The sequence below is a fragment of the Spermophilus citellus genome (assembly GCF_964194105.1).
Source record: "Spermophilus citellus genome assembly, chromosome: 18".
Lineage (NCBI taxonomy): Eukaryota > Metazoa > Chordata > Mammalia > Rodentia > Sciuridae > Spermophilus > Spermophilus citellus.
Window position 1 is genome coordinate 60160748 of NC_138200.1, and position 12279 is coordinate 60173026.

General features: G+C 46.9%; 1 protein-coding gene across 1 annotated transcript in view; it reads right to left on the bottom strand.

The window, feature by feature from the left end:
- Positions 1 to 2843: 2843 nt before the first annotated feature.
- ADAMTS18 (ADAM metallopeptidase with thrombospondin type 1 motif 18) overlaps positions 2844 to 12279 on the bottom strand; it is a 618263-nt gene continuing 608827 nt past the window's right edge. The window contains exon 24 of the mRNA XM_081275079.1: positions 2844 to 3266. Coding sequence (XP_081131205.1) covers positions 3151 to 3266 — 116 coding nt within the window. The 3' untranslated portion in view covers positions 2844 to 3150. The remainder of the gene's footprint in view (positions 3267 to 12279) is intronic.

Here is a 12279-nt window from a genome sequence, read left to right on the forward strand (position 1 = left end):
GTGTTCAAGGAGTTCAGATCTTAGGGGGAAGATGGGGTAAGGCAGAGCATGGAATCCTTGTGCATATTTCTATATTTTCTAAGCTAAAACCATAAAGTACATGAATCCATGACCTTTTCATGTCACATCTAGGAATAATGCTTCCTTCCATAAGCCAGTCCTTGCATGAGACTCAGCTGTGGGATCAACTGTCTCCACCCTTAATATGCAGAACCCACACCAGGAGCATTCCGGTGTGCTCTCCCCATCCTAATGGAGTTGCATACTCCAGACACTTCAGTGCTATTGCCCAGGAAATACTATCATCCCAGGGAGAAGCAGTTATTAGGGAACAAAGACTTAAATATGCAATGAGTCTTTATCCTTTGTTGAAAAGGTGGGCTTAGTGGGAATTTATTACCTCCCATCCCCTATTTCCCATCTTAAATTCCTGGCTCTGCCCATAATTTGTCATTAAATCACTTATTGCCAAACTCTATTCACATGCATCTCAGAGGCCATGAGGGTTCTAAAGAACTCTCTGTCTTCTCCAGGAGAATTCAGCTTAGCGAAAGGAGAGCCCTGATGGGCCTAATTTTAAGTCTTGACTCCATTACAAATTGACCATTGATTCTGGGGCCAAATATATAATCTCTCTAATCCCAAAGTCCTCTTCAGCAAACTGAGGGTCATCGTATCTTCCTTACTGGGCCGTTGTGGGGATTAAATGAGACAGTGTATATAAAGGGCTTAGCACAGTACCTGACACCCACTGGACATGAATCTAGTTGCTTCTAAGAATATTACTAAATGCTACAAAGACATTTTCCCCCGTCACCAGCTTCATTTTCCATTCTTAACCATAGTTTATTTTTGCTTGCTAAGTAGCAATAATCCTCAAATATATATGAGGGCAGTGCCTATGAGTTGTGTTGCAACCGAGATACCAGGGAAAGTACCGTGTATTTAGGTCAATTGGATTTACTTTGTCTAAACGGTTCTTATTCTCCATAGGTCTGATGATTCAAAATTTCAAAAACAATTCCTTATTTTTTCTTCCTTCTTTCTTCTTCCCTCCCTCCTCTCCCATTTTTTGCAAAAATTTTACCAGGCTGCCTTTCAGACAGGACTAACAATTCATTATGGTAGCTCTGTCTCAGATGATTTCCACAAATAAATGTTTACAAGCCCATACAGGAGAACACAATCACTCCAGCCTTTTCCAGTTGGATTTCTTCTCACCCAAAGAGGAAAAGTGATTATCTTTTTCCTTCTCTCAATGAAGTTCCTTTGAGATTTTTTTGACCCACATTTGTACAGTTAAATGACCTTGGAAATAAATGGAATTCCCACTCTCTTGTTCAAGAACTTAACAAGTTTCGAAGATAAAGAAACAGAATACTTTATTATAAAACTTATAAAATAATTAAATATTACACATATATTTTTTGACTTTTCTCTATAATCCAGGGTTTTATTCAACATTTTTCCTCAGAATACCACTTCCTCAGTGAAGCAAGTGATAACACATAATAGGCTATTAATAAATTAATTTTTTCCATAAAATAACAAAATGATAATTATATAAAGACACAAATAACTTGCCATTTTATTTTATTTATTTTTTGGAGGGCACGAGGGTGGTGCTGTGGAACCATTTTTATTTTGCGATAAATTGGCTGCCACTCCAGTGGGTGGAGGGAAGCTCCCAATCGCTCTTTCTCTGAGATTCAAGAACTCATGATTTTAATTAGTATGGGAACAAAGGATGCTGCTAAATTTAACCAAGCACGGTCTATTTGGTTATGCTGAGCTGGCTAATCCTTGTCTGAACTGAGACTTCTTAAAGCAGTAAAATTGGGTTACATTCATCAAAGAAGTTGAATAGAGTAGCATCATACAAATATGCCCTTTATAACCACTTCTCAAAAAAAAATTACAGGGGGGGTTCAGTCTTGTAAGTTACTTTGGTTTTGGCAATACAGTGCGGTGTTTTTCCAATTGAGAACAATTTTAAGCTTATTAATGCCCAACAACAGCTGGCTTCTGCTGTCTGAAAATTCATCTGAAACACTGTGAAAATACTCTTATTTGTTGAAGGGTCTTGGCATATTGTGATTTATTAATAATGCAGCAAGAAGACTCGCAGAGGTTTCTCTTGCCACTGTGTTTTTTTTTTTCCCCTTGTTAACTAAATCCTGGGGCAAATTTAAAATTTGTCTATTGGCAGGAAAAGCCACAAGCAGCCTTTAATTTTCCAAGCACTCTGATAATATGTACAGAGCAGTATGAATGACGTGCTCCTCTCCTTGGGACGTGGTTGTTCTGCCATTTAGCTTGCCCTAGATATTTACCAGAAATGAACCACTCACTCCCAAAGAGCCGGTTCCAGCCTCCCACGGAATTGTTCAGCAAGCACCAAAACTCGGGAGGGGGACCGTGCAAAGAGGGCAGTGGTATTTGCCTTGGATGAGACTGTTTTCCACCCGAGTGTGAATTTCAATCACATGGAGATTTTTAAATAGTCTGCATTGTCCTCCTTCCAGAATAATCCTTTGAACACTTTTCAAGTTGTTAATTTTAGTCTTGGAGACTTTTCTCTATAAAGCAGAATATACTTTAAACAAAATAATAAACAACACACACACACTAAATAAACGTAACATGAAGCTTGCCAGTCCAGCAGCAAGCACAATGGTGAGCACCGTTTGGCTTCTGAGACGACTCCTGGCTTGGGTGTTCACAGTCAGAGTCAAACTGTGAACTCCAAGTCACAGGCAAGGTGTTCCATCCAGGTCTGATTGGACCTGAAGGCTTACAGGGACCTCTTTCAAACAGATGTCTTTGCCACTGAATCCTCTGAAGTTCCAGAGGGCTTGTCTCACAGTGTCAAAATTAAAATCCAACATACCTCAGTGTGATGCCTTGCTTTTCACGTTAACAGTGCAAATCAACGATTTCTCTTTCTTTTTGTTTCCAAGTCAGATTTGTCATCGCTTTCTATTTTCAAGTGCTTCAGAGTACCGTGTGCTTCTGGGGATGGAATCCGACAGCAACCTGCCCACTTCTCGACCCTGAACCAGCTTGCTGGTGGCTAGCAAGTGCTCCGTCTTCTCGCTGGAGGCTGAAAGGGGAGACCCTGGCCGGAAGCCGTCGAGGAGGATGTGGAGATCAGCTCTTCCTGGTGCAGGACTTGCAGCACTGTTTACCATAGAACTTGTGGTTGCAGACACCGTGCTGAGGAACGAGGTGGCACCAGCTGAAGAGATCCACACAGGATGGGTCCTCTAAAAGGAGAACATGCGGTTAGTATCTTAGCTCTGCCTGAACCATTTTAAGATGGGGGGTGTCTACAGGACAAAGACCTTGGGCCCACCTACCTTGTGTCCATGTGAGCTTCTTCCCATTATTTGTTAGAAATTTGCCAGGGAAGTGTGGCAGGGGCAGAATTAAGATACCAGAGGGACGGCAAACATTAGCAGATAGGAGAAAAGATACATGTTTAAAAGCAAAAAAAAAAAAAAAAAAAGAAAAGAAAAAGAAAAGTCATATCTGGTAAGAAATCAATGTCTGTCCCCCTCACACCTCCTGGGATCTACAGCTAAATGCTAAATGAGGTTCCAAGGGACATACCTTAGAATAGCACTTTGGGAATTCTCTGAGGTTCGGTTCAGAAGTTCCAGGTTGGGGGGAGGGAAGGTGCAGTTGTGTATTTCTAACAAGCACCTAAGGGATTCTGGTGCCGCTGGGCCAGGAACTATACTTGGGGGAACAAGTAGACTAATACAGTGGGCAGCAGGACGCCTGGATTTGAGGCCCTGCGCCAACCTGTGTAGGTTTAAATAAATCTCTCCAGTTAGCAAATAGGTGAGTTAATACCTCTCCTTTCTGGTTTCTCTAGCTGCTCAAGTCAGATGACACGTGAGTATGCACTGGAAGTGCCACATCATACATCTGGGATTCTCAGCGGAGCCTCAACAGGTACAAGAAACCATGTGACTCACACCAATTTCTTTATGTGGACAGAAAGGCATAACTGAAGCACGAGGCATTTTACTGTTTCCTTAAAGTGAATTTTCTTTTTCAAAATCGTTTAGGGTCTTTAGTATACATGAGTCAAATATTCTCTTTCAGAGCCCGACTTCTTCTCTTCTCCTTATCCAAGTCTGATGTTGCCTCTGGCCTCGACTCATCCAAGCCCTCCCTCTGCAGGAACCTAGCAGGTCCCTTCCCAGTCTGCCCTTCAATGACTCTCCACCTGCCCTTCCCAGTCATATGTGACTGTTTTCCTGTTGCTCCCAACCTGTGGCCTATGGTTCCTTCAAGTCTCAAATCTTCTACCTGAAATTCCCTTTCCCAGACCCTTTCTGCTATGCCACAATAGTCCAGGGATCCTTTTAAAGCAGCTGGTGTCAAACCTGCCCCAAACCCTCACAACCCCACTGGAGTCGAAGGTACAGCATTACATGGGGGATAAGGATCTGGTTCCCCACAGCCCTGACTTCCCCTTCCTCTTCTTGCCCCTCTCTTGTCCCATCCAGCCAGGCCAGCCCCCTTGCTGGTACAATTTTCGTAAAGACATTTGAATGGCTTCCTTTTCACTTCAATCTGCACTCAATGGTCATTTATCTGTGAGACGTTTGTTTAGGACTATCTATAGAACCATCCAGCTCCCTGATCCCGCCAGGAAGTTCTTTCCATTTCTTTACACTGAATTTATTGAAACTCACACTATGTGGTTACTTATTATCTATTCTCTAGGATGCAAACTACTTGAGGGCAGAAACTCTGTCTGCAACATTTAAAACTGTATCATAAAGTAGTTGCTCACTATTTATTGAAGATATTCATTTCTCTAACTATCATGGCTAAAATGAAAACTTTAGACCCTACTAAATCTAAACTTCAGTGCAAAGATCAAATGGGGTTCTTCTTTTCTTTCCAAATGAAAGACCTAAGCAACCTCATTCTACTTGGGACCTCATTTTACTCTGAAACTTAACCCCTGACCTACTACAGTCCTAAAGTCAGGAAAATAATACAGAAAAGCTCTGTGGAAACAGTTCTCAGAAAAGCCACAGATGGTGATGGCCTGAGAGAGGCCAAGATATCGAAATATCTGAAATTCCAGATGGCCCCCACCTAGGTGTGGTGACCAATATCTAAACTAGAATGCCTGCAGCTTGGCACGTACCCCCCTTGCGACACCCTCATGGTTTAAACCAATCATTTTTAAGTGAGGCAACCCCTTGAACTAACCAATAATCCTTTCCAGATTCTTTCTCGCCACTTGATACACTAATCATGTTTTAGAGTTCTTGTTTGATTTTCCTGTGGTGTGTGATGATTTGCTAAGAGATGCTATGATGTATGTGGGGTCCCGGCCTTCCCCAAAGAGTGTGTAAAACTGCTGCAAATCCTGGGCTCAGGGCCTCTCAGCGTCACCAGTTGCTGTGTGCATGCGGAGGACTGAGCTAGCTCACAATAAACACCTCTTTGCTGCTTACATCTTTCTTGGTCTCTGGTGGTCTTTTGGGGGTCCCGAATTTGAGCATAACATATAGGGCCTCGTCCAGGATCCCCCTTATATGCCTACTCAGACACCCAGATCGAGAGGTGTTGAAAACCCGGCCAGTAAGTGAAGGCATTGCCGATCTGTAAGTTTCTGTACTGTGGTTGCCTGCAGGTTCTGGTTCTGTGTTGTGAGGTCGGCAAAAGGTCCAGGTGGATGCACCGAAAGGCAGCCGACAGGGTTTGTGGGAGACGTCCCCAGCACCTTCTGGGTTCTGAGTGGATTGCCTGTAGTAAAGTATTTAGTAAAATATTTTGTAGCTGACAGATCCTCTGTCCACCTCTGCTTTTAGTTTCTGGGTAGCAATCCACACCGCGCTGAGAATTCTGTGTCCGCGCTGCGAATTTTGTGTTATGTGTGTTTGTATTGTCCTGTCCACCTCCACCCCAACACCCTGGCAAGGGAACTAATCCCCCTCAGAATTCCTGCAGGTTGTAAGCCACCAGTGGAGTCCGGCAGTGGAAGATGTACTCTACCTTCTGAAATCCTCTTTGAAATGGCCTCAGGGTGCTCACAGTTAATGCAAGGCATTTGCTGTCTGTTATGATCTTGATTTTGTGAATAATTGTAGCTGTTTTCTCTTTTCACCTAGACATGGGGCAAACTCAGACTACTCCTTTGACTGTAGACCGTTTTATAGACGTTAGGGAAAGAGGACGTAACTTGGGAATAGAAATAAAGAAAAGAAAGCTAGTTACTCTCTGTTCCGCCCAGTGGCCCACCTTTGGTATAGGGTGGCCACCGGAGGGGACCTTTGAAAAAAGTGCCATCCTCCGAGTAAAGAATGTGATTTTTCATCCAAAAAGAGAGGGACATCCAGATCAGATTCCTTATATCTTAGTGTGGATGGACTTATTCGAGGACCCCCCTAATTGGCTAACTCCTTTTTTACATGTGGCACATGAGGCCGACATTTTTGTGGCAAAAGAGGTTGATTCTGGGCCACAAACCCTGAGACCTACCGGACTGTCAGCCCCCCTATATCCAGTCCTCCAAGGGGGTGACGACCCGCTTCTCTTGGAATCCTCGGAATCCACGCCCCCTCCCTATGTGCACCCCATTAACTGGCCGGATGAGGGGGATGCAGGGAGAGGAGCAAGAACAGACAGGCCACTGGAAGGACCATCAGGGGGAACCCAAGGGCGAGTCTAACGTGCCCTGTCCCCTGCTCAATCTCCTGACACCACCATGGTCTTGCCCCTCAGGAGACAGGGCCCCTGACTAGATGGGGAACCCTTGACTTCAGTACTGGCCCTTCTCCACTAGTGATTTCTACGATTGGAAGAATCTAAACCCCCTTACTCTAACAACCCAAGAGTTTAACCTCTCTCCTGGACAGTGTTCTATTGACTCATCAGCCTACCTGGGATGACTGCCACCAACTACTGCGCAGCCTCTTCACCACGGAAGAAAGGGAAAGAATCCAGATGGAGGCCAGGAAACTGGTCCCTGGAGAGGACGGGCAACCTACCGCCAACCCTGACCTGATTAATGCTGCTTTTCCCTTGAGTAGGCCGCCCGCAGCCGAGTGGGACCCCGACACGGCAGAAGGTAGGGGGAGGCTCCGGGTCTATCCAGACTCTAATGGCAGGTCTCTGGGCTCCAGCCTGAAAACCAATTTAGCTAAAGTTTTTACAGTAATACAAGGGAAACAGGAGTCGCCTGCTAGCTCCCTAGAAAGGTTAATGGAAGCCTTTAGACAATTTACCCCAATGAATCCGGAGGCTCCGGAGAATCAGGCAGCAGTAGTGATGGCTCTTGTTCATCAGGCTGCTCCAGATATTAAAAGGCAACTACAGAAGCTAGAGAATTGAGAGGGTAAGAGTGTTCAGGATCTCTTGGCAACAGCACGGAGAGTCTATAGTAATAGGGATGCCACCAGGGAAATGACAAGGGTGTTGGTAGCAGCAGTACAAAGAAGGGAAAGGAGGCAGAGTTCGGGGAACTGGGGCAGAGACCAAGAGCAGGAGCAGCGCTGACCTATTGGCCCGTGACTACATAGAAACCAGTGTGCCTGCTGCAAGGAGACAGGTCACTGGGCAAGGGATTGCCCTAAGAAATGGGGCTGGGGCCCTGTCCCCCTAGATGCACCCCAGCAAGATTAGGGGCATCAGGGTTCAGCTCCCCTCCCCAAGCCCAGGGTAACTCCCCAGGTGGAGGGGACTCCAGTCGAGTTCCTAGTGGACACTGGAGCTCAACACTCCATATTGACGGCGCCGCAAGGAAAATTATCTAAAAAGACTTCTTGGGTACAGGGGGCTACAGGGATTAACAAGTGTTCATGGACAACCCGAAGAACAGTGGACCTAGGCGTGGGCCGGGTGTTCCATTCGTTCTTAGTTATCCCTGACTGCCCCTACCCACTGTTGGGAACAGACTTACTCACAAAAATTGGAGCTCAAATTCACTTTCAACCCGGAGGCAACTACAATCTCTGATGGTCAGAGGCAGCCTATTCAGGTACTGACTGTGACCTTAGAGGATGAATATAGACTGTACCAACAACCCGCCCCCGGCAATCAGGATATAGACTATTGGCTAAAGGAGTACCCAGAAGCATGGGCAGAGACAGGAGGTAAGGGTCTGGCCAAGCACTGGCGGCAGAGTTTGTGGAGCTAAAGCCTGGAGCGGACCCGGCTAGGGTTCGTCAATACCCTGTGTTGGTGGAAGCTCGAGCAGGAATAACCCCCTATATTCGGCAACTGTTAGATTTGGGGGTCCTGTGGTCTTGCTAGTCGGCCTGGAACACCCCGCTTCTGCCCATTTGAAAGCCTCAGTCCAATGACTACCGGCCGGTCCAAGACCTGAGGGAGGTGCACAAAAGGGTGATGGACATTCACCCCACTGTCCCTAACCCGTATACCCTCCTGAGCTCCCTGCCACCTGAAAGGCAATGGTATACAGTACTAGATCTAAAAGATGCCTTCTTTAGTCTGCCCCTGGCCCCCAAGAGTCAAACAACTATTCGACTTTGAGTGGTCGGACAAGGAAAAAGGAATCAATGGACAGCTAACGTGGACCAGACTCCCACAAGGCTTCAAGAATTCTCCTACTATCTTCGATGAAGCACTCCACGAGGACCTAGGTGAGTTCCGGGAGAAGCATCCTGAGCTAACTCTCTTACAGTATGTAGAAGATTTGTTGGTTGCAGCCCAGACCAGAGAAGAGTGCCTAAAAGGGACCAGAGACCTGTTGCAGACCCTGGGGGACCTAGGTTACTGAGCCTCTGCCAAGAAAGCTCAAATCTGCAAGCCTGAGGTGACATACCTAGGGTATCTGTTAAAAGACGGGCAACGCTGGCTAACACAAGCTAGGAAAGAAACAGTTTTAAAAATCCCTGTACCTCGGACCCCAAGGCAAATGAGGGAGTTTCTGGGATATGCCAGCTTTTGCAGGCTGTGGATACCTGGGTTTGCTGAATTAGCCAGGCCTCTGTATGAAGGCACGAAAGAAACTCAGCCCTTCCAGGGGACCGAGGAGATGGGCAGAGCCTTCCATCAAATTAAGACTGCATTGCTGTCCGCAATGCTCTAAGGCTACCCGATGTCACAAAACCATTCTATCTGTACATTGATGAGTGCAAGGGGGTTGCTAAAGGGGTCCTGACCCAGTATCTGGGTCCCTGGAAGAAGCCAGTGGCCTACTTGTCAAAAAGGCTGGACCCTATGGCGGCCGGCTGGCCACCTTGCCTGAGGATGATAGCTGCCACTGCCCTAATGGTAAAGGACGCCGACAAACTAACCTTAGGACAAGAACTACATATCACCACCCCCCGTGCCATTGAGGGAATCCTGAAGCAACCCCTGGACCGATGGCTAAGCAACGCCAGGCTCACCCATTATCAAGGGCTGTTACTTAACCCTCTCAGAATCACCTTTCAGGCACACTCAGCTCTCAATCCTGAGACCCTGCTACCCAACCCCGACTTGAAGGCTCCCTTGCATGACTGTGCACAGTTCCTAGCGCAGGTCCATGGCATCAGAGAAGGCCTCAAGGACCAGCCATTGCCGGATTTGGAGCTTATCTGGTTTACAGATGGGAGCAGCTTCATTCAACAAGGTCAGAGGTCTGCGGGCGGGTGCGGCAGTGGTAACAGAGACTGAAGTGGTACGGGCTGAGCCCATCCCGAAGGGAACATCAGCCCAGAGAGCTGAACTGACAGCCTTGACCCAAGCACTAACGCTGGGAAAAGACAAAAAGCTGACTGTGTACACCCATAGCCTGTTTGCTTTTACCACGTCCCACATACATGGCGCCATCTATAAGGAAAGAGGGCTTCTGACAGCCGAGAGAAAGACTACAAAAAATAAAGAAGAGATATTGACCCTCATTACCGCCCTATGGTTGCCTAAGACATTGGGCATTGTCCACTGTCCAGGACATCAGAAAACTAAGGACATGGCATCCAGAGGGAACAATCTGGCAGATAAAACCGCTCGGGGAATAGCCACGCAAAGAGAGATGTGATGATAGCCAACCTGCCTGACCCGGGGCCCCGAAGTCCACCAGAAATGCCACAATATTCCAAGGAGGACTTAGAGTGGATTAAAGAACTGCCTGTGACTCAGTGCCTTCATGGATGGTGGGGAGACTGACGATGTCATGTGATAATACCTGAAAAATTAGGCAGCAGAATTTTACAAAAAGTGCATCACTCCACCCACATGGGTGAGAGAAAGACGACGCAGGACCTACTAAGGCATGCTAAAATAAAGATTAAAAATGCAAATTCCAAGATCCAGCAGATTATTACTACCTATAAGGCCTGCCAGCTGACGAATGCGGGCCACAGCACAACCAACCCTGGGAATCGGGTAAAGGAGACAGCCCAGGAGCCATTGGAAAGTAGACTTCACTGAGGTGAAACCTGGCAAATATGGATATAAGTACCTTCTAGTTTTTATAGATACCCTTTCAGGATGGGTAGAAGCATTTCCAACTAGGCGTGAGACAGCTCAAGTAGTAGTTAAAAAGTTGCTGGAAGACATCTTACCCAGGTACGGCTTCCCAGTCTTGGTAGGGTTGGATAATGGACCGGCCTTTGTGTCTAAGGTAAGCCAGGAACTCATGTCTATTCTTGGGGCAGATTGGAAATTGCATTGTGCTTACAGACCCCAAAGTTCAGGACAAATAAAGAGAATGAATAGAGCCCTAAAAGAGACCCTATTGATCATGGAGACTGGCGGAGACTGGGTAGCCCTCCTTCCTTACGTATAGGGTACGAAATTCCCCTTATAAATTAGGAGCCTCTCCCTTTGAAATTGTGTTTGGCATACCCACGCCCCCCTATAATCGCCTGCCTGTCTGAGCACCTGCTTGTAGAATTTGATGACTCTGACATCTTACGTTCCCTAAAAGCCCTGCAACAAGCCCACCAGGACATGTGGCCCCACCTCAAAGCTCTGTAAGAGACAGGACCCCCTCCTCAGCCACTCAGCTTCCGTCCCAGAGACTGGGTCTACATAAAGAACATAAAGAGACATCGACAGGAATCACTGCTGAAAGAAAAGTGACCACAACACTCGGAGCAACCAAAAGAAAACAAAGAGAAAAGAAAGAAGGAAAGAAGGAGAGAGAGAGAGAGAGAGAGAGAGAGAAGAGAGAGAAGAGGAGAGGAGGGAGAGAGCAAGAGAGAGATAGTGTGCGCACAAGAAAGACAAAGAGAGCAAGAGAGAGAGAGAGAGAGAGAGAGAGCAATAGAGAGAGAGCAAGAGAGAGGGGGGGCCTGGCAGGAGGCAGTTTTTATAGTCCAAATCTAATGGGGCCTCTGGGTCTGCAAGCTGCCTTGTTGGCCCAAAGGGGGGTTAAGTGTTCAGCCTTGAGCAGGGTTGAATGTTCAGACTTGAGGCAAACAGGTGATAAAGGACCAGATAGAGGGGGGGTTTGAGTACGTGGGCTATCTTGCAGCCAACATCTGTTCAGCCGGCCCTGCAGACAACACAGTTCAGCCTGCTCTGCACCAACAACTGCAACCTCGCTGGAAGGGACCATATGTGGTGATCCTCACAACACCCAAAGCTCTCAAGGTTGACGGAATCGCCACCTGAATCCACTACTCTCAGGCAAAGTCAGTGGACCCATTTGCTGTGAAGAGCGACTTCATTCTGGATTCGAACTCCAAGTGGCAAGTTACTTGCCATAAGAACAATCTTCTTAAACTTAAGATAAGGCGTTTAAACCCTAGTTAGGATGCTATTATTAGGCTGGCTGCTTATTCTTGCTTACATTAGTACTATTTTCCATAGAAGTGACCTGGGTAATTCAGAATCCAGCAACTGGACATAACATAGTCTTGGCAACTCAGGAAGGACCCCAGATATGGTTCCCGTGTGGGGCGCTAAGGAACCTAACTTGCAGGCTACTACCTGCTCCCTGGTCCTGGGGCCACATGTGGCTAAGATGGCACCTGGCAATTAGCCAGAAGGCAGTGCTGTGGGTTGTGATGAAAAATGGGACCACCTCTAGGATAGGCCCAGGACTCTTCTCGTGGACAGTTCATGCTTTCTCTTACAGCCCATGGAATGGGCGCACGTGAGCCCTTCCTGCCCAAACGCCCTTTGTTCTGGTTGGCTTCTGTACTCTATATTAGCTGTGTGTGCTTCCTCAATAAGCGAGCTCCTGCCTTGACTGGTCTCCCTGATGCGTCTGATTGTCTTCTGGCAAGGGAGGGCTGGGTGTGGGCAGTCAGTCGGCCCTCTCCTTTCTTAGCTCGTCCTGGCCAGGGCGTG